The 25578-nt window shown below is 32.8% G+C and overlaps 4 protein-coding genes across 4 annotated transcripts; all 4 read right to left on the minus strand.

Annotated features, from left to right (window-relative positions):
• Nucleotides 1–1426: 1426 nt before the first annotated feature.
• On the minus strand, nt 1427–3087 carry LOC114388747 (cyclin-dependent kinase inhibitor 7-like). The gene is made up of 4 exons (XM_028349405.1): nt 2741–3087; nt 2542–2597; nt 2245–2388; nt 1427–2081 (listed from the first exon to the last, which is right to left on the minus strand). The coding sequence occupies exons 1-4, from the start codon at nt 3002–3004 to the stop codon at nt 2015–2017; spliced, it is 531 nt and encodes a 176-aa protein (XP_028205206.1). The 5' UTR covers nt 3005–3087; the 3' UTR covers nt 1427–2014.
• Nucleotides 3088–14593: 11506 nt separating this feature from the next.
• Nucleotides 14594–15958, minus strand: LOC114388700 (probable carboxylesterase 2). The gene has a single exon (XM_028349342.1). The coding sequence runs from the start codon at nt 15926–15928 to the stop codon at nt 14747–14749; it is 1182 nt and encodes a 393-aa protein (XP_028205143.1). The 5' UTR covers nt 15929–15958; the 3' UTR covers nt 14594–14746.
• Nucleotides 15959–17415: 1457 nt separating this feature from the next.
• Nucleotides 17416–18741, minus strand: LOC114388723 (probable carboxylesterase 2). The gene has a single exon (XM_028349374.1). The coding sequence runs from the start codon at nt 18528–18530 to the stop codon at nt 17562–17564; it is 969 nt and encodes a 322-aa protein (XP_028205175.1). The 5' UTR covers nt 18531–18741; the 3' UTR covers nt 17416–17561.
• A 4312-nt stretch (nt 18742–23053) lies between these two features.
• Nucleotides 23054–24722, minus strand: LOC114388715 (probable carboxylesterase 12). The gene is made up of 2 exons (XM_028349365.1): nt 24002–24722; nt 23054–23721 (listed from the first exon to the last, which is right to left on the minus strand). Exons 1-2 carry the CDS (start codon nt 24565–24567, stop codon nt 23286–23288), a joined length of 1002 nt encoding a protein of 333 aa, XP_028205166.1. The 5' UTR covers nt 24568–24722; the 3' UTR covers nt 23054–23285.
• Nucleotides 24723–25578: the final 856 nt, after the last annotated feature.

Raw genomic sequence — 25578 nt, forward strand, 5'->3', positions numbered from 1 at the left:
TTGTTACAATTTTTTTTTCTCTCTCGTAATTTAACATTGCACGTTAAAAATCCTGCATATCTCTCTTGCGTGGTGTTCATTCTCTATTTTTAAAACGGCACCAGATCCGAAGCAAATTAAACCTGGCGATATTAATGCACCACACCACGTGCAAGTCTTCTACCTTCATCATTTATCTTATATCGTTTTTTGGTTCCATCATATTTGAAAAAAGGAAGATGGACACTCGAAGGCTGGAAAGTGCACATTTGGATCCATGATAACATGGATAATGGTGATGGTAGTGCCATTTTGGACACGTGTGTAATGATGACATTGTACATGGGAGGGAGCAATGGACCCCATGCCTTTTGGTATTTGATAAAAATCACATTACACAAACATTTATTATTTTAAATATTTCTTTAATTTTTTTATCATATCATAAATATTATTATGTTTATATTTGTTCTTCCTTTTATCTGGGTATTAAATTAATAGTCCAATAGATTTTCATGTAACATTTTTTTTTTTTTTGACAATTCACTCTGTCAGTGTCATGACTCACGAAGGCTTTCTCATATTAATTCTTGCTTCTCTGTGATTCATAACGAATATTATGTCACGTCCATGTATCCTTTACTGAACAACCGTTAAGCCAGATGCCAAAGAGAAAAGGAAACATACAAAATTGAGATTAAAAGCTACTTTCCTTTTTGCCTATTTGCTCAATTAAGCTAGGAGATATGTATAGTATATGCAGCCAGTAGCAATTGCCAGTTTGCTTCATTGATACACTATGACGACGATTGTGATCATGTGAACCGTTAAGCGTTCACTTTCAATTTAAAGCCATGCAATGGCTCCTCGGCACTTTTGATCTTCTTTAAATGATGAAAAACATATTTAGCAACTTCAATAATTGAAGGATCTACCCCAAAAAGACAATAACACTTGCAAAATGGACCAGATTCTCTTATATTCATTTTAAAAAAGTGATTATAAGAAAACAATGAGAAGGAGAACATGGTTTCCATTATTAACCGAGCAAATCCATAAATATAGGCATGTAGGGTAGGTCCATGGGTTTGTAGAGCCATTACTCCTTTTTATTTTTTTTTCTATATTAAATGGTGTAGGTTGTAGGTTCGGTTGTCATTGTATGTGGTTGTTAATTTTGTGCATGTTGGTAATGCTAATCATATATAGTGTATACCTTCTTTAATCATCAACCCGCGTATGAAATGAAGAAGACTTTAATTAATTAGTTTATGCAGATTTGTTAAGTACCCACACGTGGTCCCCACACCAAATAGGGGAATCATAGCTTGGGATGGAGAGGATATTCCAAATGGCCTAAAGGAAAAAAGAATGCCAGACATAAAAAAAGGTAATTGAATGAAGCTACGGAAAGCTGAAAAGGAAACATGCAGGCAAGAGGGGAAGGTCGAAGAAAAGACACTTTTCATAGAAAATTAGTAACCAAATAACAATTAATATTCTTCTATCCATGAATTCTTCTGATAATGAATAATTATTTTTTAAAAAAAAACAGCCGCATGAATTAGCTGAACCCCCTTATTGTTCTGGAAACACTGAAGGAGACGGTCTCAAACTCTCAATTACATTAACATATTTTAGATCACCAATATTCATAGCGGAAATTCTTGTGTTCTTTGTATATTTCCCACAAAACCCAATTTTGTTTTTTGTTTTTCTTCATCACCTCACAAAGAAGGTTCTACTACTTCTATCAGAGTGCAGAGATTGCAGAAAAAGCTAGCTTGTTGTATCCAACATAAAGAGAAAGAGAAAACAGTTAGCTATACGTAAACCAACCCACCACCACCACCGTCTTTTTCAAAGCAACCAGAAAAAGTTGCACGCTCGTTTTCGTTTTACCTCGTGTCAGGTTAGCTTCCTTACCAGTGTACTCAAATGACTAAACACTACAAACTCATCAACCTCCATTTCTCTCTCTAAAACTAAAAAATGCAAACTCTCTCTCTCTCTCTCTCTCTTTCATTGAAGGCATTCAATGTAAACGAACCCACTGGTAGCGACCCTCCAACGGCAAATCTCTAACAATATCAAAGTTGTACCTGCACGCAAGGGAAAGTTGTTAGTCAGTTAGGGTTCGATTTCTGGCACCGCTTGAGTGTGAGCTGGCTCACATTCCTTATTCTGTGTCGCGCGAAATAAAAAATTAAAATAAAACACTCTTAGCTTAATGTTGCCATCAACTATATACACTACACTACTTACTTCTCTGTGAACCGTTTTCGCTCGTACTTTTCCGCCATCGCGAAAAACTCTTCGATCTCTGCTTGTGGTGGCGTCTTCAATTTCCGCACTGCCGCGGAAGACTTCGCCGATTCCTCCGAGTCTCCAGAAAACTCACTCAACAAACTGAACAACCAAAACCGAAGCAAATAAATAAATAAAATAAAATAAAATAAATGTATGTATACGCAGTGTTTCGGTGGCAACGTTTCGTTAGAAGATTGATCGTGTGCGCGTACATGAGAAAGAACTCGAACAAAAAATAAGTAGAATAAAAACCTGAACGGCTTGAAGTAGCGGTTGGTTGAGTCCTCTACCGTTTGGAAACCCTTGGTCTGCATTAATCGGCGAGGAATATCAATAAATAAATAGATATAAAGAAATTAAACACAGGAAAATTTGGACAGGTTATAACTCGGAAAATTACGAAAGTAAATTAACAATTCATAATAATAATTCAGAATTTCGAGGAGCGAACCTGCAGATCTGACGGCACGGAGTGGAGGTCCTTAAAGTGGCTGGAGCTGCAGCAAGAGCGATCGGAGCAAAAATCGCCGGAAACAACCGTGCCGGTAGAACTGACGGAAGCTTCCGGCGAGACGATAGTGTCGGGAAACTGCGTATCGGAAGAGCGTAACTGGAAGGAAGCGGTGGTTTTTCTTTTCTTGGAAATGGAATGTTGGCTTGAAGAAGGTTGTTCTATGGCGGCAATTGTGAGAGAGCAGCGTTTACACTCACCCATTCTCTGTGTTGTGTTGTGTTGTGTTTCTATTTTGAGATGGGCTAGGCTTAGGGAGAGAGGTGGAGGGAGCTTAAAAAGAGAGTGATCGCAGAGGAATATTTACTGAGCGCAGTGAATCGATTCGTGGATGGTCCCTCTTGTCTTTCTCCAGCTACAGTACCCGCTAAACGACATCGTTACGATCATTGCTACTGCTACTCTCCCTTTTAGCCTCTTCTTCTCTCTTCTAAATAATAATAAACTTATGTTCAGTTTTAGATTTTTATGACCAAAATTACAGAATAATTTGAAATCAGTAAATAAAAATACCTTCTTTTCTTTTTTTTACAAATAAGTTTGCTCGTTGAATTATTTTTTACAAATAAATCAATCACTCACATATTGAAATTATAGAATTAAAGGTTTTTTTTTCCGTCACCGGTGGGGCCAAGCTAGGGCAAATATCGACACGATGAAAATGCGAAGCTGTTAGCTGTTCCTATGCCGATTTGCAACATCCCATGTGAGACGCTTCCTTCTATGTATGCACTATACCTTTACAAGGGTCAATTTTTGTTTGAGCTTTTTCTCCCCCATTATTTTTTTTTATTAAAAAAGATAAAGTTCTTTTTGCTTTTTATATAAACAAATTATGTAGGTTCTATTTGGAATCTTTGACGAACTTTTTCATATATATTTATAAAAAAATAAAATAGAATTCTTCCATTAACTCTATCCTAGGTTAAAATCAGTTTTTTTTTCTTTTTGGATCTATTTAATTTAAACATTCTCCTATAACCTAATTTTAATTTATAAGATTTTTTTTCTTATTTTCTTTTCCAAAAATATTTATGGAGATACCTATTTAAACTAGATCTTACTTTCACCATGCAGAGTATAAGTACAATGAATTCAAAAAGGTTTTTAACTGGATGATTAAAATAAGATCCAACAACGCTTATTGGCTGAGTTAAAATGGATTTGCTAATATAAAATAAACACATAACGAAATGTGATATAGGTGTTTTCTTATATATGTAATGATATAGGTGTTATTCATTTTTTTTATTTAGAATTTTTTTTCCTTGGTATACGGCAATAAGGTTAAAATCTAAAATTTTATGAAAACCATTTATCAATAAAAAATAAAGAAGACGTACTGAATATATATTTAAAACTTTATCAATGAAAATATTTTTTAATAAATTCTTTTTACAACACATTGTATATATCATCAAATGATAAAAAGATAAATATCATAAAATCTTACGAGAATCATTAAAAGATAAATAATGTGATAATTAATACACAATTAAAATTACAATAAGCTAAGTTATAAATAAAGTTTAGGGTGAATTTTATTGAATTTCAACTGTCATGTGATAAAAGCGAATTATAATTCCGTTTCAGAATAGTTTTTATGGAGACTTAATTTACCCCTAACGTTTGGAATCTTTAAGCTTTAAAATCGAGTAACTTATCCAGATTATAAATGAATTCTAATATTTACGAATAAATTTGTTTTAGAATTATTTAGTTTATGAATCATGTATATATATATATATATATATATATATATATATATATATATATATATATATATATATATATATATATATATATATATATATATATGTTTCATGACTAATAAATTATACGTTGATAGTATTTATAAATGAGTTTAATGATGATGTGTAAAATAATTTTACACCATTATTTAGAATTGTGTCTAGAAAATTTAGGATTTTAGGTAAATTTTTTATAGAGACATAATATAAATTATTGTTTTTTATATTAATAGTATAATTTTGCAACTTTCTAGGAATATTAGTATATTCAATTTTTTTAGATGTAATTGATTTATATTTTTTCATTAATTGAACTGATTTTTGTATTTTTTTACAAATAGTAAAAATTAAGACTGGATCAATATTTAAAAAAAATCTTTATTTTTTAAGACCAAATTCATAATTTTTTAGTTGACATTTTTTATTACTACAAAATATAATATATAAAATAAAAGGCAATAATAAGTATTCAAATAAAATAACTTTTCAAAGTAAATAAAAAATAAGAAAAATGAAAAAAAAGAAGTTTTTGATTTTACAGGCACATTAAAATAAAATAGCTTTTGATTGCATAATGATTTTACTTAAACAGATAAATTAATTGTATTCGATTGATTGCAATAATGTAGGTACATTAAAATAACTTTTGATTTTCTTTGTAATATTATAGGTATATTAAAATAACTTTTGATTTTCTTAATTTATTTCAGCATTAAAATAATCACAACACTAAGGCTAATAATAATTAATGTCAAGAACAATAGCTATTATGAGTTATATCAAGTGTAGACTAATAATTGATAAAATTACGAGGCCTAAGGCCAATGCCTAGACTGCTTAGTAGCTTACACGATTTTGTCGTTATCTAATTATAAATTATTATTAATATAAATTTTAAGATAATTATCATAAAAATCAATAATCTTATTATATATAATTGATTGTAATTGAATGATAGTGTCTAATCTTTTACATCATGAGTGCATAATTATTTTTCTCTTTATTAATAGTTTGTTTCACGTGAAGTATTTCAATTTTAAAACTGAAAAATTCCAAATATAGCTTAATTAAGCATAAACTTGATGATTTGGTAGAAAGAAAACGAAAAAATATGGTAAAAGTGAAAATAAAGTCGATATAAAAAATATTTTGATCGTTATGCTTGATTGAGGATAGATAGTTTATTTCAATGTCAATATACTTGTGTAGATTTCATGTGTAAAGTGTATTGTTGCGTTTTATTTATAATGTTCGTATATTCTCTTTAGTTAAATATATTTTTCATATTTGAAAAATAAGTCATTTTTAGATTATTACCTCAAATTCATTTTTGGTCAATTACATACTTGAAAACTTTTTATGTTTCAAATAATACATATCGTTAATTTCATCTTGTTAAATGACGATGTAGTAGATGAAGTGTCACGTCATCAAGTCTAATCACTAATACATCAGTATTGCATTATTTAAAAAAAATTAATTCTCCTTCTTCTGTTTCTCCATGAACAAGCTTATTGCCAGGATTGGTACAAGAGTTGTGGACCACTCTTACTTCTCCGGTTCGAGCTCAATCAGACGGTCCAAAACCCCGAACACTTCGTCCATCTTACGTGGTTTGATTTTGACCTCCATGAGTGTGTGGAGCGCGTCAGTATCACACGGGTTGGTGCTGAGACACTCTTTGAGAATCCTCCCGGCTTCCTCCTTGGTGAAGGAGGTGTCAGTTTCCACGACGAGGAAGTGAGCTAGGCAACGATGATGGCGAGCGTGTGGTGGAAGCGCATGAAGAAGAAGGCAATATCGGCGATGACGATGCAGGTGGTTTTGAGGAGAGAAAGGAGGTGTCTTTCTTGGGGTACAAAATGCGAGGTTGTTTTGTGAGGAGGAGGAAGAAGTTCTAATGAAGGATAACCTAAATGACAACGAAGGAAAATGGGGTGGCGATAAAGAGGGAAGGGGATATGGGAGTGGGAAATGGAGAAGGGTGGCGCAATTTGGGAAGAGAATCCATGGGTAAGGCCTAGGAAGAAGGAGAAGTGAGTATGAATATTGATTTGGGTAATTACTACAACTGCAACACACAAGGAAGAAGAAGAAGAGGGGAAAGAGAGAGTGATTAGGCGTTAATGACGAAAAAATTTTGGATACGTATTAGTAATTAAGCCTTGGATACACATTAGTAATTAAGTCTGATGACGTGACAGTGTGTCTATCACTTTATCACATCACTTAACAAAATTAGACTAATGATAAATATTACGTTGAAACATAATTTTTTTCAGAGATACGTAATTGACCAAAAGTGAACTTGTAGTAGTAAATTAAAAATGACCTATTTTTCATAAATAAAAAAACATATTTAAACCATTTTTCTTTTATCAACTAAACTCAGATAAAATTTAATCTGAATTCTTCACTATATATATATATATATATATATATATATATATATATATATATATATATATATATATTCTTAAAAGTTCTCTTTTGGCACTTGGCATATGTTTTGGTTACACATATATCATATATGAATGAGTGTGATCTGTCACTGTTTCGAAGCTATTTTCAGTAACTTATATATGCATTTATCCAATATTTGATGTGGAAATTGAAGTATATGTGCGTTTTTAACAACTATTGATATTCAATTAATTAATCATAGAATCGCGATTAAAATCAAGATGGAAGGTGAAAGAAAAAAGCCCGATGAAGTTAATAAAAATAAGCAACTATATTTATAACTAAATTTAAGTTAATTTAAATAAGCAATTAATTTATTGATTTAATTCGATTCCGATTAATGTGTGCTACATGTCAGTTTTTTTTTTCCTCCATACCTAATTCTGTTTCCATCTCTCCCCGGCAACTAGATATTTACATGTCAGTTGTTGTATTAGGCATATGTCACGTATGTAGGATCATCAACAGTATATGCCATCTATCTCTTTAGCAGGTGACCTCGAAGAAATTCATTTTGGGGATGTACAATGCATATGAATATAATAATTGACAAAAAAAAATTGAAATACAGAAACTTCTTGATATTCTTGGTTAATTTATTTTATGGAAAGTGCTATTTTTTTTCTTTCTGATAACACGATAGTGCTATTTTAGCACGAAGGATGTCACACAAAAGAAATTAAGATAACATCACTCACTTTTTTGAAACAAATATGATAGAGTATTTGTTAGAAGTGAACCCTTTAAATGAATTAATTTATTTTATCAACATGACTATTTAGGATGAAGGACAGACGCGCATGAAAGAAAGATAGCGTGCACAGTGTCTTCTCTTAAAAAATAAATATAAAAAAATTATTTTCTAAAAGATATAAACTTCTTAGATAGACTTGAGTAACTCAAAGGTGTTAATTATTTTTTAATCCGTAAGACTTAAAAGATAAATATCAAAATTTATAACAACTCATATCTCATACTTAAAAGGAATTAATGCTAACTTAATGAAAAATATTCAGAATATATCAATCAATACAAAACAAAAATTCAAGACCAAATCACCAAAAATATGTTTTCATTGATAAATCTAAAAAATGAAATACTTTAAAAATATAAATGTTTACTTTATTCCTTGGATTTTGTCACTGGCAATTTCATTTATGAACCATGAAAATGATCAATTTATCCCATAAATATATAAATGTATTAATAGTCAAGTCTTCTTCAACTGTCTCTCATGAAAATGATCAAGGAAATCACGGAAACTTAGTGGTTCTTCCCCCTCTCTATGACTCATGATAAGGCTTCTTCAACTCCACTCCTACCTGGGTAACCGACAACAACCATCCATTGATTGAAGATGTTCCATTTTTTTCTTTTCTTTTGTTTGGTTTGGTTGCTGTTGTTTTTCTGACTCTTATGTTTTCAAGTGCATAAATTGGTTTGGACTAATGAGGATTTGAATTTGAAATTAATCGGTTAAGAAATTTGTTGATTTTAAGTTAATAATTTTAATTTCTAAATTTGTGATTTTGTGGTTTAAAATTTTAAGTTGATTAAGATTTGGATTTAGGATGAAATCGAAAAAATAAGGTTTCTCTAGTTGAATGCACGTTTTTAAATTTCCATAATTATCGTGAACTATTTCTATCTTCAATACATAAACCGCATGTGAGATTTAATTCATTTTATTTTGACCTTGTATTTTTTGTAGCTAATCCCCTCATAGGCTTCTCTGCGTTGGCATTCCACTTTCAAGCTTTCTTTCTCTTCTTTCCCCCTCCCATTTGGACTGCCATTTTTGCACACACTGAGCAAAAATTATAGGACCATGCATGGCTCCGACTATTAGCTTTTATCTGAATATTAAAGATTAAATTGTTAGTGGGGACTACATCAACACTTGGGATTCTAGGTTCAGATTCAAATCTTGTATATTAAATTGAGCACTACTGTTTTATGCCCATGTACATCACAACATTGGAATGGACCACTGGCTGTGACTCTATTATTAGAAATTGGAAAAGACCGTTGCTGAGTACTTGATCAAGATATATCACTCATTCCAACTTGTGCAGGTAAGTTAGTCACGCCTCCTTATTAATTGCATGTAGTTTAAAGTGGAAGAAAATTTGGATAAGTTTTAGGTTTCCCTGAGAAAGCTTTCAATCAGCTTTAATCTCAAGAAGTGTGGCAGCTTATATTTTGGAACAGCTTTATTACTGGCAGAAAGTAGATGGACTCAAACGGAAAAATTCATGGTGGTAAATAAGGGTAGGTAACGTAAGTACCTTTGCTTCCGTTACTTTTGGTGGAAGGTAAATTATGTACATGATGATATGCATGCAATAAAGTTTATGAATTAGTAAGGTAACACTCATCAAAACTAATTATACTACTTCTCTACATAAATAATACTATATTCTCCTTTTAAGTTTTTACAATACTTTTTTCATTGTAGATCTTTTTTTTTTTGTCGTATTACTTGTTTGATTTTGCAAATAAGAATTGATGATGCATTGGATGAGTTTCTCACTTAAACTAGTTATGATTTGAATTTTATTCCGAATTTTCTATTATTGGTAGGCGAAATATGGTTTCATTATAAATTCACACTATGTTGATTGCATTTCTTAATCTTGTATGGAAGAAATTATTAAATAGTTCATAACTATCATTTGTTGTCTATGGTCTCAACCGAGGTCTATACAAATTAACACATTCAAATTATATATTTTCAGAGAAACAAATGTTCTGTGCAAACATTCAGGAAATTACTACTTGCACAACATTTTATATTTATATTGTTTTTATTATAAATTACATTATTTTAAATATGCAGACTCTAGTTTTGCAGCCAACAGTGAAGTAATGTAAAGCTGAAAGCCTAAAATTGTGCCCGAAGCACTATTGCTAAGGAAAAAAAAAAACTATCTGTGCTTTAATCCAAACAATACAGAGACAGATAGGAAAAAGGAAAGAAAGGAAAAGAAGCAGAGAAAGTACCCTGCTAATGATTAAATTGTAAGCTTATTGTTTACAGAAAGTAGATATGCAGTATGTTACAGATAGTGGGAACAATAGATGGACACTGCTTCCAATGAAAGGGGTGGATAGTAACAGTGATGTGAATGGGTATCATATTCATTTGGCTTATATATTGCAGTGTCTAATGAAATGAAGGACTTTGATCTAACACATCATAAGCGTTAACTGCTATTTATTACACCGTACCATCATTTGGTTTGTTTTTTGCACGGAGACTATCATGCTATATACCAGGAGAGGATATCAATTTGGATTCAATTTGTGTAGTTATATATCATTATGTCCATGGACAACCCAAGCCTAAAGAACAATATTGCAATGCAAATATCAAGGCCAATGATGTTTCAAAATTGAGGTGGTATAGTCAACAAAGGTCGATAAGGATAAGATTTATATCCCATAAGAAAAATGATTTGAATTCTGTTGCAATGTGAGGATCTTATTAGTGAAGATTTGTAAGTATTTTTATAAATGTTCGTCATGATTTTAGTAAGCTTAGATATCTAACTCACCTAAATTTTTCACAAAAAGAAAAAAAGGTGGTACTATAGAGGATTTGAAGACTAATGAGGAGTGTTGGGGCTTTGTGCTTTTGTACTTGCATTGCATGAATGAATATCCATCTCCTAAAGTAGTTGAAGGTAAATTAAAGGGGCCAATGAACAAAAAATGGGCAAACACGCAAACCACGTTGGTGGCTGGCTGGCATTACTACTTCCAGTGTTGAGGACAAAAGAGCCAAAAAAAAGTGTTAAAGAAAAAGACAAACGATGATTCCACAATCCTCATGCATGTCCTCACAGTAACAAGCTCTATATTGGAGGTTCCCACATTGCATATTTACATGTATCAAAACATTCAAAAGGACGACAGAATAGCAAGCTTTTGATTCACTTTTCGATCATTGTCATTATTTACTTCAGTCTAGTATTTCTTAATCTTCTGCCCCTTTTCTAAGTTAGTGAAAATTTATCTTTCTCCAATTCAAGGACTGTTACAGGATTTTATTTGGAGAGGGATTGATATGTTTCATTATATTATAGTATTTTAACTCACTATCGTGTACCCTATTATTAATAGCAAAGGAAGTAATTTTCAAGTGTTGGATTCCTCCGCCTTTTGTCTTTTGTTGTAAGTAATTAATCAAAGGGGAATTGTTATTCTACCGTATGATGTACCCAAATTATTAGTTGTGTTTTGTTTCTAAATTGGGAAAAGATAGCTGTAGATATTGTGCCTCATGTGTTTGAGATACAGGTACAATAGGAAACATTTGAAAAAAAAATATAGCTGAGATTATAGAATTATCCTAGCTAGAGTTTATATGTCTATCACCGTCATTATCATAAAATTTTGTGTACACATCCATAGTGTAAATAGTATATACATGCACAGTGTAAAAGAAACCATAAATTTTTCTTGTATGGTTAATTTGTTAAATGTTATAATAATTACCTTAAAAATTATATAAATAAGAATTTATATATATATATATATATATATATATATATATATATATATATATAAACTACTTCTGCCATGCATCAGAAAAAGAAGTTAATTTGAAGGGTGGAGTGAAAAAAAAAAGAAGATTAATAGTACAGTGATTCAATATTAAACACATATGTTATTCAAATTTGATCTACTACCCTTATGTGTTGTTCCGTATATTTATGGCATCACCTGTTACCTGATTCATATAAATATTACATGTCACTCGGAAGTGTTCGTACATGGCTACGATGACTCTGATGGTTCCATGCAGTTACTGATGGTGATGCAGCATTGGCTTACTACACTGATAAGTTACTGGTGCACACAGCTACTCATCAGTCATCGCTGTTTATAAATTTTCTCCTTATTCAGTGCATAGGGTTCTGCTAGTAGTATTTTATATGAGTTCACATTCACGTATATGGTAACAACACAACATATTCTCAAATTTGAAACTGCCCCATTCATGAATTAAACTAAAGTATACATTTTTTATTTTTTTTATTTTTGCGTTCTGCATTCTTAACCATTTAACTGTCAAAAACAAATTAAAACTTTGGAATCGTTATTCGTTTAATTTGAAACTACAAAGCCCCCACCTCGTTGGAAAGACAATATTGCCCAATCCTTTAGGACACAATCTGACACGTTGGGGATGGGCCTCCCGTGCCTTTCGGCTAGGCGACATTTTTTTTGTAGTGAAAATCAATTTGTTTTCTCCTAGCTCCACTTCGTTAAATCTCTATTGTCCTTGTGACATGAACCATAAAAGAAAATTGTGGGAGGAGTTGAAAATGACAAAGGATGCAAGTAATTAATGTAGAGAAGTAGTGTATTATGGGTGACTTTGATTGTGTAGAAAAGGATCTCAAAGAAAAGGAAAAAGGAATATATATATATATATATATATATATATATATATATATATATATATATATATGAATTTTGTTAACATGTTATATATCCATTTAACATCTTTGTATTAAATTATAATTAAAAAATATCTTAAAATACATAAGGTTTAAAGTTTGTTAATATACTTATATTTTGTTAATATACTTATATTAAAAAAATAAGAATGTGAACATTAATGAATAGTTGTGAGATGTGCAAATGTACACTCTTATTTTTATAATATGAATGTGTTAACAAACTATAACTAAATATTATCAGAAAAACATGGAGGTGCGGGTTGTTAACATATTCATGCTAAAAAAATAACTGTTACAATTATAAATGCTTGCTTACGAGTCAGCGGCGGCAGACCCATAGCCTCACGAAGTAAGGAGGAGTCTGAATAATACTTATAGTTTTAAACACCTTATCTTATTATCATCTTGTCCATGTCAAATGTAAGACAAAATAATACAATTATATAACTTTTTAGTTATTTCAAATCAGAATAATATGAAATATCGTTGTAAGTTTGTAATTAAATGGCTCCAATTTTATATAAAAAAACGGCTCAAATAATTATGTGGAAAAAGTCCGACCTGTTATGACCTCATCTGAGGAGGGAAATTTATAATGTGTTATTCATATTTGTCCTAACTACAAATAAAAAGTGGACTAATCACTATTAAAATAATTTTTTATTTAAAAATATTTTTTAAAACCGTTATTTAATTTAGTTTTTAAAAGTAGAAAATATATCAGGTTTTACATTTTTTTTTCTTTTTAGTTTTTCATTTATTTTTTGAAAACTGGTGTAGTTTTCTTAAGTTCTATGTGATCACTTATTCTATTTTTAGTGTTATGTGTTTAGAGATGAAGAAAATGTATCATAAATATTTAGGAACCATTCTAAATACCAATAAAACTTTATTTTGATGACATCATTGATCCCCGATAAAAAAAAAAAAAATTAAGCCATCCCCGATATATATATGTTAAAGTATAGTTTTCAAATTTTCATTAATTTCAAATTTGATTAGTTATGTCACTTTGTGCTATTATGAGCAAATGAAAATTTAAGCTTTGAGCTAGTTATAAATGTATCTTAACTAGAAGAATAAATGGCTCAACGCATGTTTGTAGAATCAGTTCAATTTAAATATATAAAAAAGGTATTTTGAAAATTCTTAACTCAGAAATTTGTATCAAGCCATAAGGTTTGTCTCGGTTCATATTTATAAGGCCCAAGACCCGCAACCGCTAAACCAATCACCGTATGGCCCAAATGGGAGAAAATGGTTCATAATTTCTCCAAATTTACTTTGTTATAGTTGAGGTATTTTGAGTTCGAAACGTATCTAAACTGAGTGATGATTACGACAGAGACTATGTAGTAATCCTCTCCTAATTTTAAACGAATTCCACACTAGCATGTCATTGTCTTGTTTTCCCATCTGAAACTGATTGAGTATTGATATATATGAATAACTTTTCTCTCTTACTCTCCATTTTTTCTATTTACTTTAGCAAATACAACACGCAAGGTTAGCGAGGAGATTTTTAACTTGTTGGGGAGTAAACTAAGGACAGACACATGAAAATGAACGTTGAAGCATTCTCAACTACATGACTATTCCTCCTACTGTCCCACGATAAAGACCGATCTATGACATTGGAATCAAATGAGAAGTGAGAACAATAATGTAAGATCCATGTATACGACTATACAATGATATATGGGTCCTTTATTTTTGGGTACACTTATTTAGCCATTCTTTCAGAGTAATTAAAGTGAGCCTCATAATTATCCTGTTACCTTCAATCTTGTTTATTGCACTCCACGGTTCTAGCAAAACGCCAACAAAAATTCTGATATGACTTCGAGTTAGACACGCTTTACTACATGTGCCTACTCCCAAAAGCTTTCAGCCTTTTCTTATATTCATTTCTACCTTTTATTTTTATGCTCCACGGCTTAATAATTCCGTCATTGATTCATCATAGTTACATACAAATGAATCAAATTTCCTGATTAAATACTACTAGTCTTCCTGTATTCATGAAACTCACCCAGTAATAGACTAACAGCAACAGGGAACTAGAAGTGATTCTTCTGCAGAAACATCCTCACATTTGGAGGGGTAAATTCAAGACAAAAAAAAATAGTTAAATATTTTTTTCTTTAATAGGATACAATATATAATATATAAAAGGTAGAATGCATAAACTATCATACAACTGAGAACTAAAAAGGACAATTTAAACACAAACAAAATAAAGCATACACACATAATAATGTTCAATCCTGTTTGAGAAAGGAAACAATCTGGTCGATCAAAACCTGAGCATTCTCACAATTCGGTTTGAACAAATGAAAAACATGGTCCTCATCCTTCGTCTCCACCACTTCCGCAACACCAGACCACCCATTCTTCTCAAGCAACTCCTTATAGTACAAACCCCTGTCCCTCACCAAATCCTTCTCCGCAACACAAAGAAGCAATCTTTCACAAGCTAACTTCCCCAGCTTCGGATCCTTACTCGGGTTAATAATCGGGTCATCGGATCCACTCTCACTAGGGCACGCAAACCGCCACAAATCGTGTATCTTCTTCGCTTGTTCAGGCCTGTTTGCTTCACACCCAAACGGTTCCTCTCCCCAGAAAAAGGGATGCACCAAAACAACCCCTTCAAGCTTCACACCAAGCAACCCTTCTGTTCCAACCCGAATACCCAAATAGCTCGCAATGTTGGCGCCGGCGCTGTCACCGGCGAGGAACACTTTCTCAAAATCTACGTGTTCGTTCAGCCACTCATCAACGCCGTTTCCACCCACGTGAGAAGCCACCCATTTGAGTGCAATCCACGAATCTTCGTGGCCGGTGGGAACCGGGTGCTCCGGTGCCCGCCGGTAGTGGACGGAGACAGCGACAACATTAGCCTTGGAAACAACCTTGTTGAGGAGGTTGTGGTAGTTCGGAGAAAACGGGGTTTCGATGCAGAAGGCGCCGCCGTGGGTGTAAACAAGGAGAGGGAGCTTTTGCTGCGGCGGCGGGGAAAAGGTGGTTCTTTTGGGAACGAAAAGCCGCGCGTATATTCCGTTTTCTTCGGAGATTACGATGTCTTTCGATTCCACGTTGGTTTCGGGGTCGAGGCCCGCAGGAAGAACCGCTGTGCCAGCAAGCCTCTCTATGCGACCGCTTTTGTAGACTTTGAGGACCGGGGAAAGGTCGTAGGTTACTTCGCTGTCGTCTTCTGTGGTAGTTGAAGCCATGATCGATGAGGGTGGTGTAGAGTTTAAGGGTTTTGCAAGCTTCTGTGAAGGGATTTGAAGAGGGTTGTTGTGTGCTTTAGGGGGAAGAGATGGAAGAAGGAAGGAATTGCTGGTCAAATTCACGAATGGGAGGTTTGACTTTTTTGGGATGTTAAGGTATTTGAGTGTCAATGGATGGTGTGCACCCAAGCTTGAGCACCTTATCATATTGTCGTCTAACAATTTTCTCAGTGCTTTTTTTTTTCCACTATATATATTAAGGGGAAAGAGAAATGTGTGATGGGTCGAGAAATATAAATATCTCGTAATATTAAATAATATAATAACAATTTTTTATTTTTTTTATTTTTATCATAAGTGATATATATAATTTTCTTTCTCTCTAAATGTTACCGTATATAGAACTTAGCATTCGCCAATATACCAAACAAACTATTTAATGTATTTGGCATATTATTTTAAAAATTTATAGCTTATTTTTATAAGTTGATGTAACTCGTAAATACATTTATTAGCTTATAAAAATAAGCTAGCTTTTAAGTTGTAAGTTATTTTTTTTAGTTTTAATCTCATTAATTTATTTGAAGTTTTTTGTTAATTTAAAATTCATTTTACTTATTTTATCACTCTTCTCACCGGACAATTGTCAATTGTCACCGCTACTTCATCCGTTGTTACGGTACTATTATTAAAATTTATTTAAATAGTAATTAATAATTTTAAATCATATAAGTTTATTAAAAAATTAATTTTAAAGAATATAAATAAAACCATCAACTTTTAATTTACCAGTCTTTAATAACAATTGAATTAAAAAAAATATTGTACTATTTTTTAAGTATATATATATATAACATAACATGTCCAGCAACACATTGATTAGTTAGAAATCAATGTGATGTTTAGAACTAGTTAAAATATTATAATTTATAAGCTAGTCCAAAGATCTTATTATAAGCTTCCTAGAAGACTTATATCACATTAACAATAGTTAATACTATAATGACCGAGGGAGACGAACTTATGTGTATATCCTTAATTTTTTGCTATTTCAAAGTCAGGTGATCATTTTTCTTTGATGGAATTTCATTTTGAAAAAAATAGTATTCAATGTTATTTTTTATTTTTGATAATAGTTTATTTTGTTTTTATAATTTTATTGTAAAAATAATGATATTTTCTTTTTCAGATAAATATTTTATTTCTTTTATTTATAATTTGCATGGTGCAAATAATTGTATTATTATTTTTGTATAGACAAAATATTTAAGTATTATTTATTTATTAATATTATTTTTGCTTTTATAATTTGTTATTGCTATTTTAAAGGCTTTAAATGATTATATTTTCAATCAATGACTTTATTAATCTTCAATTTATATTAAATTGGTTATAATTGATAGATCACTCTTCAACAAAATCCTTATATCTCATCAAGAAGATACGTACTTACATAAGAGGAATTAATTAAAACTTAGATCCTTAATTATAATGAGTTTAAACATACCTAGATCATCCTTTATTAGTATCCTACTGGTTCATACTTAATTTTGTAAGGATTTCCACGTATTAAGTGCTACTACTAAATAGCATTACAGTATATAAATTTATACTTTTGAATTGGCAGCGTATATATGATAATAACAGTGGAGGTAAACATATGATAACAATGCACACATGACTCTCAATCACACTTCCAATCAACTAAATACTCAACTTTTCTTTAACTTGATTGATACGATCATACGATACAAGATAGAATGCATACACAATTACATTGACAACTAAAAAGGATAATTAAAACACATAAAAAAGACAGAGAGCACACACATAACAACGTTCAATCCTGTTTGATAAATGAAACAATCTGGTTAAGCAAAGCCTTAGCATTTTCACAGTTCGGATCCAACATATGAAAGACGTGACCCTCGTCCTTAGTCTCAACCACATCCACAACTCCAGACCAGTCACTCTTCTCAAGCAACTCCTTATAGTACAAACCTCTGCCCTTCAGCAAATCCTTCTCCGCCACAAAAACAAGCACTCTCCCAGAGGCCAGCTTGCCCAGATTCGGATCCTGACCCGGGTTGATAATCGGGTCGTCGGATCCCGTTGTGGTGGGGCACGTAAACCGCCACAGCTGGTGCACCTTGGCAGCGCCTTCAGCCTGCTCCACCTCACACTCGAGCGGCTCCGTACCCCAGAAATAAGGATGCACCAAAACAACCCCTTCGAGCTTCAACCCGGGTAACCCTTCTAACCCGACCCGAATGCCCAAATAGCTCGCAATGTTGGCGCCGGCGCTGTCGCCGGCGAAGAACACTTTTTCAAAATCTGCATGGTTCTTCAGCCACTCTTCAACACCGTTTTCGCCCACGTGAGAAGCGACCCATTTGAGGGCACTCCACGAATCTTCGTGGGCGACGGGAACCGGGTGCTCCGGTGCCCTCCTGTAGTGTACGGAAACACCAATCACATTAGCCTTTGAAACAATGTTGTTGAGGAGGTTGTGGTAGTTCGGAGAAAACGGTGTTTCGATTATGAAGGCGCCGCCATGGAAGTAAACTAAAAGAGGAAGCTTTTGCTGCGGCGCGTAAGTGGTTTTGGGAATGTAAAGCCTGGCGGATAAGCCGTCTTTTTCGGAGATTACGATGTCTTTCGATTCCACGTTGGTTTCAGGATCGAGACCCGGAGGAGCAACCTCGACGCCTTCTAGCCTCTCTATGCGACCGTTTTTGTAGACTTTGAGGATGGGTGGGATGTCATAGGCTACTTCACTGTCTGTGGAGGTTGTTGTACTCGAATCCATTAAGGGAAATGAGTGTAAGGGTTTTTTGAGTTTGTGAGAAGGGATTAGAAGAGGGCTATGTGGTTTAAGGGGAAGGGATGATGGAAGGAAGGGATGGGTAATCAAGTTCTTCGATGATGGGAAGTTTGGTTTTGTTAGTGGTTGGTTGGTGTCCACTGAAGCTTGAGCACCTTATCATATCTTCTTCTAAAGACTCCCATAGTCGCAATCAATACTCTATCACCTATTTATAAAGGCCAAAGGAAAGTAATTGTCGGTTAAATGTTTGTGAACTGCATTTTATGCATATTAAAAATGAGATACATAGAATGATAGAAAGAGCAAGAAACGTGTGTAAAGAAGAATGACATACTGCAGTTAATAAATAAAAAGAAAAAATAATAATGTTACGAGAATAATACATATAATAAAAATGGTAAATGTCTATCCCTTTTTGGATGAATTGGGAGGGAGGAAAAGGACAGAGAGGAGGAGAAGAAAAATATTTGTACAGCACTTACTTATAATACTTTCAGGAATTTACTTAATCAACGATATGATGATTGATGAATATGTACTCAAATTGTTGGAGTGGAAAGTGGGCAGACGAGATAAAATTAAATTTTGGGAGGATTTATTGGGTAGGGAACAATTTTTGGCAAGTACCCAAGATTATTTCTTAATTTCCTTCAAAAAAGATGAATTCATTGGAAATATGGGAGAATGGGAGAGAGATGAGTGGGGTTGGAGGCTTGAGTGGAGAACAGAGTGTTCTGTATGGGAGAGGGAAGGAGCGGAATGGACCAAAACATAATGGAATAGAATAGATTGGAATGAAATGGATTAAAAATATCATTTTATTGTTTGGAAAAAAAATGAAATGGAATAAATTATTACTTTTATGTTTCTATATCACCCTTATCTAAGAAATATAAAATCCATAACAGTTCAAGCCTACGAGATTGGCCTTTGTAGAAAATGTTATCCAACATCAATTTCATAAGAGCATTTGCCATCCACCCTTTATCCCTTTTAAGTTTAAACCCTCGCATTCACTAGTCACTGTGCCACAATTGAAGTCTAATCACAATTTTTGTTGTGCCACACTCACCATAAACCTCTTCCATGTGTTAGCCTTAGACAAAAAACCACATAGAATCAATTTGTCATTAATAGAGTCAGATCATCATTTGAGTCATGATCAAAATTGTAATTTTCACTTCCGAGACCATCGAATCCCATCACCACCTAACTATGCATATCATCCTTTTCTTTGCCACAAAAGCCACAACTCATCCACATCTTTGTTCTATTTATATTCTGTTTAGGTAAAAGGAATAAAATGACAAATTATTATTAAATAGAGAATGAGAGAAACCTTTTCATCAAGTGTACCCCGATTTGAGGGATAAGAAAAGAGTCTTAAAATTGATGGAATAAAATGGAATGAACTCTATCACTTCCCATTATGTTCCATTCTTTATTTTATAATCCAAAGAATGGACTTTAGGTCCATTCCACCCCTTGCCATCAATCCAAACATACCCGAAGGGTTAGGTGGTGAACTTAGGAGGGTTATATTACAAAAAGAAGAATCTGATGTGCGGAGGTGGAAGGGGAGCATGAATGGGGAATTTTCAGGGAAGGCAACATATTTGCATTTGCATGGCAAGATTTTTGGCAACTATTTTGATGTCGATTTTCAAGAGATTTGGAGAATCAATGTTCCATCAAAGATCAACATATTTATTTGGAGGGTGTTCAGAAACAGAATGCCTACTGCGGATAATTTGAGGAAGATAAATTTGCTGACATCGGAGATGGATGGTAAATGTCCCTTTTGCAAGGAGGATGATGAATCTTTATCCCATGGGCTCTTCACTTACAGAATGGTGAGTGCAGTTTGGAATCATTGTTATGGTTGGTTGAACATCACAACTGCTTTGCCGACAACACTACCTATTATGCATTTCTGGCAACATCATGTTATATCTTACAACAAAGGAGTTAATCAAAGAAATGGAGATACATATGGGTTTTTTTCTCATTAAGGGGCAGTTTTTTTTTTCATTAGTTACTTTTCAAATTATTTTCCAAAATTTATTAAGTTATAACATGTGTTATGACTTCTGAAAATTAAAAGTCGTAATATCTATGATGATTTTTTTTTTTAACTGAAGTGCTAATATTATTTATGACTTCAAAGTTGTTAAGTTATTTTTTATTTTATTTTAGGACTTTAAAATTGTAAATTTTTTTATTTAACTTATCACTTCAAAATTATAAGTTTTTTTTTACAACTTTGAATTCGTTTTGTTTTTCTTAACGTTTAAAGTTTTTTATTTTTGAATTTTTTATTTGCTTATATTTTTTTTGTTTTGTTTTCAATTTTTTTTAAAAAAATTGTAAATAATTTTGTTTATTTAATTATTAAATAAATATTTTAAATTTTACTTATTATTAATTTTATTTAATATGTTGTATCACATGGTCCAATCTAGACCATTTCAATAACTAGTCTAGAAGTAATGTATTTATTATGAATAACAAAATTTTCTCTTCAAATATTTAGCATGAGTGTAAATAATCATTTTAAATGTAAATAAATGTCATTACAGATAATTTAACTCATCCCTTTTTATTTTGTTTGTTTCTATTTTATTTTGTTTTGTTTTCAATTTTTGAAAAATTGTAAACAATTATATTTATTTAATTATTAAATAAATATCTTTAATTTTATTTGCTATTAGTTTTATTTAATATGCTGCATATTTTTTATGGTTTTATTTAATATGTTATATATTTTTTAATGTTTTTTATTTAAAATATATTATATTCTTTAATATTTTTTATTTAATATATTTAAAATTTAGATAATCTTTTAATAATGTTATTGAATTTTATTTTTTAAAATGAAAAAATAAAATGTTTATTTAATAATTAAATAAATAAAAATATTTACAATCTTTTTTAAAAATTAAAAACAAAACAAAAAAGAAAATATAAGTAAATAAAAAATTCTAAAATTAAAAATTGTAACTATAAAAAAAATAACAACTTCAAACTCGTAAAAAAAAAAAAAGACTTATGACTTTATAAAATTTTAAAAAAATAAAAACTTACTATTTTGAAGTCGTAACATAAAAAAACTTTACGACTTTAAAATCGTAAGAAAAAAAGATTACATTGAAGTCGTAAATAGTTTAACAACTTCAATTAAAAAAAGTAAAAAATATAAGTAATAAATATTACCATTTTTAACTCAAAAGTTATAGTATCTCTTAAGGCTTACTTGCTTTCATGAAATAATTTGAAAATTACTGAAAAAAATTGCCCATTGTGGTAAAAAAAGCCATACATCTGGTGGTGAATTTTGTGGTCTATGTGGATTAGGAGAAATAATACTATTTTCAGAGTGAGGATTTGTTTCAACAACAGGAATGGAGATACCATTTTTTCACTCGTGGACGTGGCTGAGGTACTCCAACCAATCGTTCAATTATTCATATGTCTAATGGTGTTCTAACCCGAGAGCATGCATCGTGGGATAAAAATGAGACCTCCCTGCAGTGGAGGATAGGTGAATCAATCTCACTGATCATCATTAGGCAATACAAAATTATCCCTAATGACCAATTTGGCAGTGATCACGAAAATGGTTAATAGACCTACATTTTTTTTATAAAGAAAAATGTCACTAATACTCAGTTTAATTGATTTTTGCTGAAGTAAAAAGTCTGGAAATCCTGAGCAACTTTTTGACAATCACATTGTACTAAGTTTAATTAATTAAAAAGCAACGACAATATTAGAGTGATCTTAATAGCTAATCTCATAATTGGGAAGTAACCCATAGGAGTCAACATGGTTGATGAAGGAAGCAATTCGATGGAGCAAGGAAACAGCGTTTTCACAATCTGGATTCTTCAACAAATGAAGAACGCGTCCTTCATATCCTTCAGCACATCATTCTCAGCAACAAAAACCAACACGCAATTGCAAGCAAGCCTCAGACCCAATTCTCTCCACTTCCCAAAAGTAAGGATGCACCAAAAACAATTCCCTCAACGTTCACACCCGGAAGCCCGTGGGCCCCGGCCCGAGAATACCCATGTGCTGTGCGATGTTCGCTGATACGTCGTCGTTTTTGGAAATCACTACGTCTTTGGAGATGGCGTTTGTTGCGGGATCGTGACCCGGCGGAACGACGTCGCAGCCTCTGAGTCTCTCCACGCGACCGTCTTTCTAGATTTTGAGACGGGGTGACATATCAATGGCTTCTTCTGCCATGGTGAAGAAACTGGGTTAGTTTCTGTGATGCAGAGAAAAGGAAGGTATATATATATTACTAACATGCACGTAGTTTTGCAGTGATTAGGAAAATGGTTCTTGATGCTTTATTCTTTTAATTTTATATTACTAACACACCATTTCGTTGATTTTTGCTGAAGTAAAATAGTTTGGCAGTCCAGAGCAATTTTTACACATGCACGTAGTCATTAAGTATAATTAGTTAAAGCTAATTTCTTCTTTGTACCAAAAAAGAAGGTCTAATTGGAGTGTTTCGTTCCATGTATATAGCGTTTTCAATAGAACATATTTTCAAGCAGATGCTAGAATTGCTCAACATACATAGTCAGTGTGAGTGACATACGCTACATCAAACAGAAAGTGCAGATTCTCATAAATAACCTCAAGTAAAGGAAGGATGTTACTAACAAGTAACAAGTAACAAGTGCAAACAGACATATCACATAGAAACTCATAACTGTATCCTTAACTATGGTTGATAAAGGAAGCAACTCGATCGAGCAAGGAAACAGCATTGTCACAATCTGGATTCAACAAATGAAACACGTGTCCCTCTCCCTTTGCCTCTATAACCTCCACAACACCGTTCCACCCACACTTCTCGAGCAATTCCTTGTAATACCAACCCCTATCTTTCAGCAAATCATTCTCAGCAACAAAAACCATCACTCTCTCGCAAGCCAGCTTCCCCAGATTCGGATCCTTTTCCGGGTTCATCAACGGATCGTCGGATCCAACCGTTGTCGGGCATGTAAAACGCCACAGATTCTCCACAAGGGCAACATGCTCGGGTTTTCGGGCCTCGGATCCAACTCGCTCCACGCCCCAAAAGTAAGGATGCACCAAAACCATTCCTTTAAAGTTCACACCCGCACAGGGTCGCTCCAACAGAAATTCAGACCTAAAGTAAAAATAAGAAGAAAAAAATAATAACTTTGAACAAAAGAGTGAGGTGCCATAAGCCTTTTAGTTAAAAGTTTGCATATATAACATTTTTTATTTTAAAAAAAAATAATATTAATCTCGAATATAAACAATAAATTATTCTTATTTTTTTAAAATATAAACAAATTTTAATTATTTAATCAATCATGTCATTTTTTTTTTATAATCAAGAGCGAGAGTAATAAGAAATAACTTTTTATTAGTGGCTCTAAAACTCAAAACTTTAGGCGTTTTACCCTTGAATCGGGTCTGCACCAGGAAGTCCGTGGGACCCGACCCGAATGGCCATGTGGTGTGCGATGTTCGCTCCGGCACTGTCCCCACCGAAAAACACTTTCCCGAAATCCACGTGGCGGTTGAGCCACTCTTCGGGGCCGTTTCCGTTGAAATGGGACGCGACCCATTTCAACGAAGTCCATGAATCTTCGTGTGCGATGGGAACAGGGTGCTCTGGGGCTCTTCGGTAATGAACAGAGACGCCGATTACGTTGGCTTTTGAAACGATTGAGTTGAGGAATTTGTGGTAAGTGGATGAAGACGGTGTCTCTATGCAGAAACCTCCACCGTGGAAGTAAAGGAAAAGTGGAAGCTTTTGGGTCTGATCGGTGAGTTTGGGAATATAGATTCTGGCCGATACGTCGTTGTCTTTGGAGATTACGATGTCTTTGGATTCAACGTTTGTTGCGGGGTCGTGACCCGGCGGAACGACGTCGCAGCCTATGAGTCTCTCGACGTGACCGTCTTTGTAGAGTTTGAGAAGGGGTGAGAGATCGATGGCTACTTCGCTGGAGGTGGAATCCATGGTGAGTGAAGAAATTAATGTAAGTTTTGGTTGTGTTGTGATTTAGAGAAGGATATGCAATTAATCATACATAAATGGCAAACTTTGGTTGGTGAGAAGATCGTGACTTCCAAAGTTTCAATGGCTATGCCTAAAAATGTAAGTCAACGGTCATTCACGTGACGTGCCTCGACTTCTACTTTGTAGACTTGTAAAATATATAATTATTTCGAAATGTTTATAAATTTTATTTTATTATTATTATAATACTACTACTATTATATTATATAGTATATAAATTTCCGTTCGATGCCGTCTTGGTCTTGTATGCGTGACTTGCGTAATGTCTGATATTGCGGGCTTGAAAAAAAACTGATGAAGCTTGTCCTGTTATTGGGTTATGCTGACCTTTGCAGGTAATAAATGGGTATCATCCCTTATTTTAGTTGTAATAATAAAAAGAAAGAAAGAAACATTTATACTTTGAAAAAAGAGAATTGGGAAAGAAGTATTTCAGTTTTGTTAATTATTGCTTTCAGGAATTTTTTTTGAAAAAAATATGATTTATCGGTTGCCAATTTTTGAAGATCTCCTAATTTGGATTTTATTCACTCTTGGAATTAAGGTTTCTATTTACCTTCCAATTTCGTTGTTTCAGTGTTGGTTGAAGAAACAAATGGTGCATGTCTAGCAATGGTACTTTAATGTATATAGTCAATAAAAGTGATACCTACATAGGCATGAACATTGTGCTTTAATGCAAAGGGGGAAAATGGCCCATGTAATCCTGACTAATTTTTTTTGTTTTTCTCGTTTTAAATTTTGTTGGTAGCTAGGTTGAGAAGATAAATTTTGTACAGATGTTATATAATAAAATATGCATTTCACATGCGACTACCATTATAAAGTTCGGTGATTCTTTTACTTACCATGTTAAGATCTTCATTTGCTTTAACATTTTGACATTTTAGTGGTTTTTGTTAATTAACGAGATTTCTAATGGATTAGGTCATTAATTAATTTATATGTGTA

This window comes from Glycine soja, chromosome 2 (assembly GCF_004193775.1).
Source record: "Glycine soja cultivar W05 chromosome 2, ASM419377v2, whole genome shotgun sequence".
Taxonomy (NCBI): domain Eukaryota; kingdom Viridiplantae; phylum Streptophyta; class Magnoliopsida; order Fabales; family Fabaceae; genus Glycine; species Glycine soja.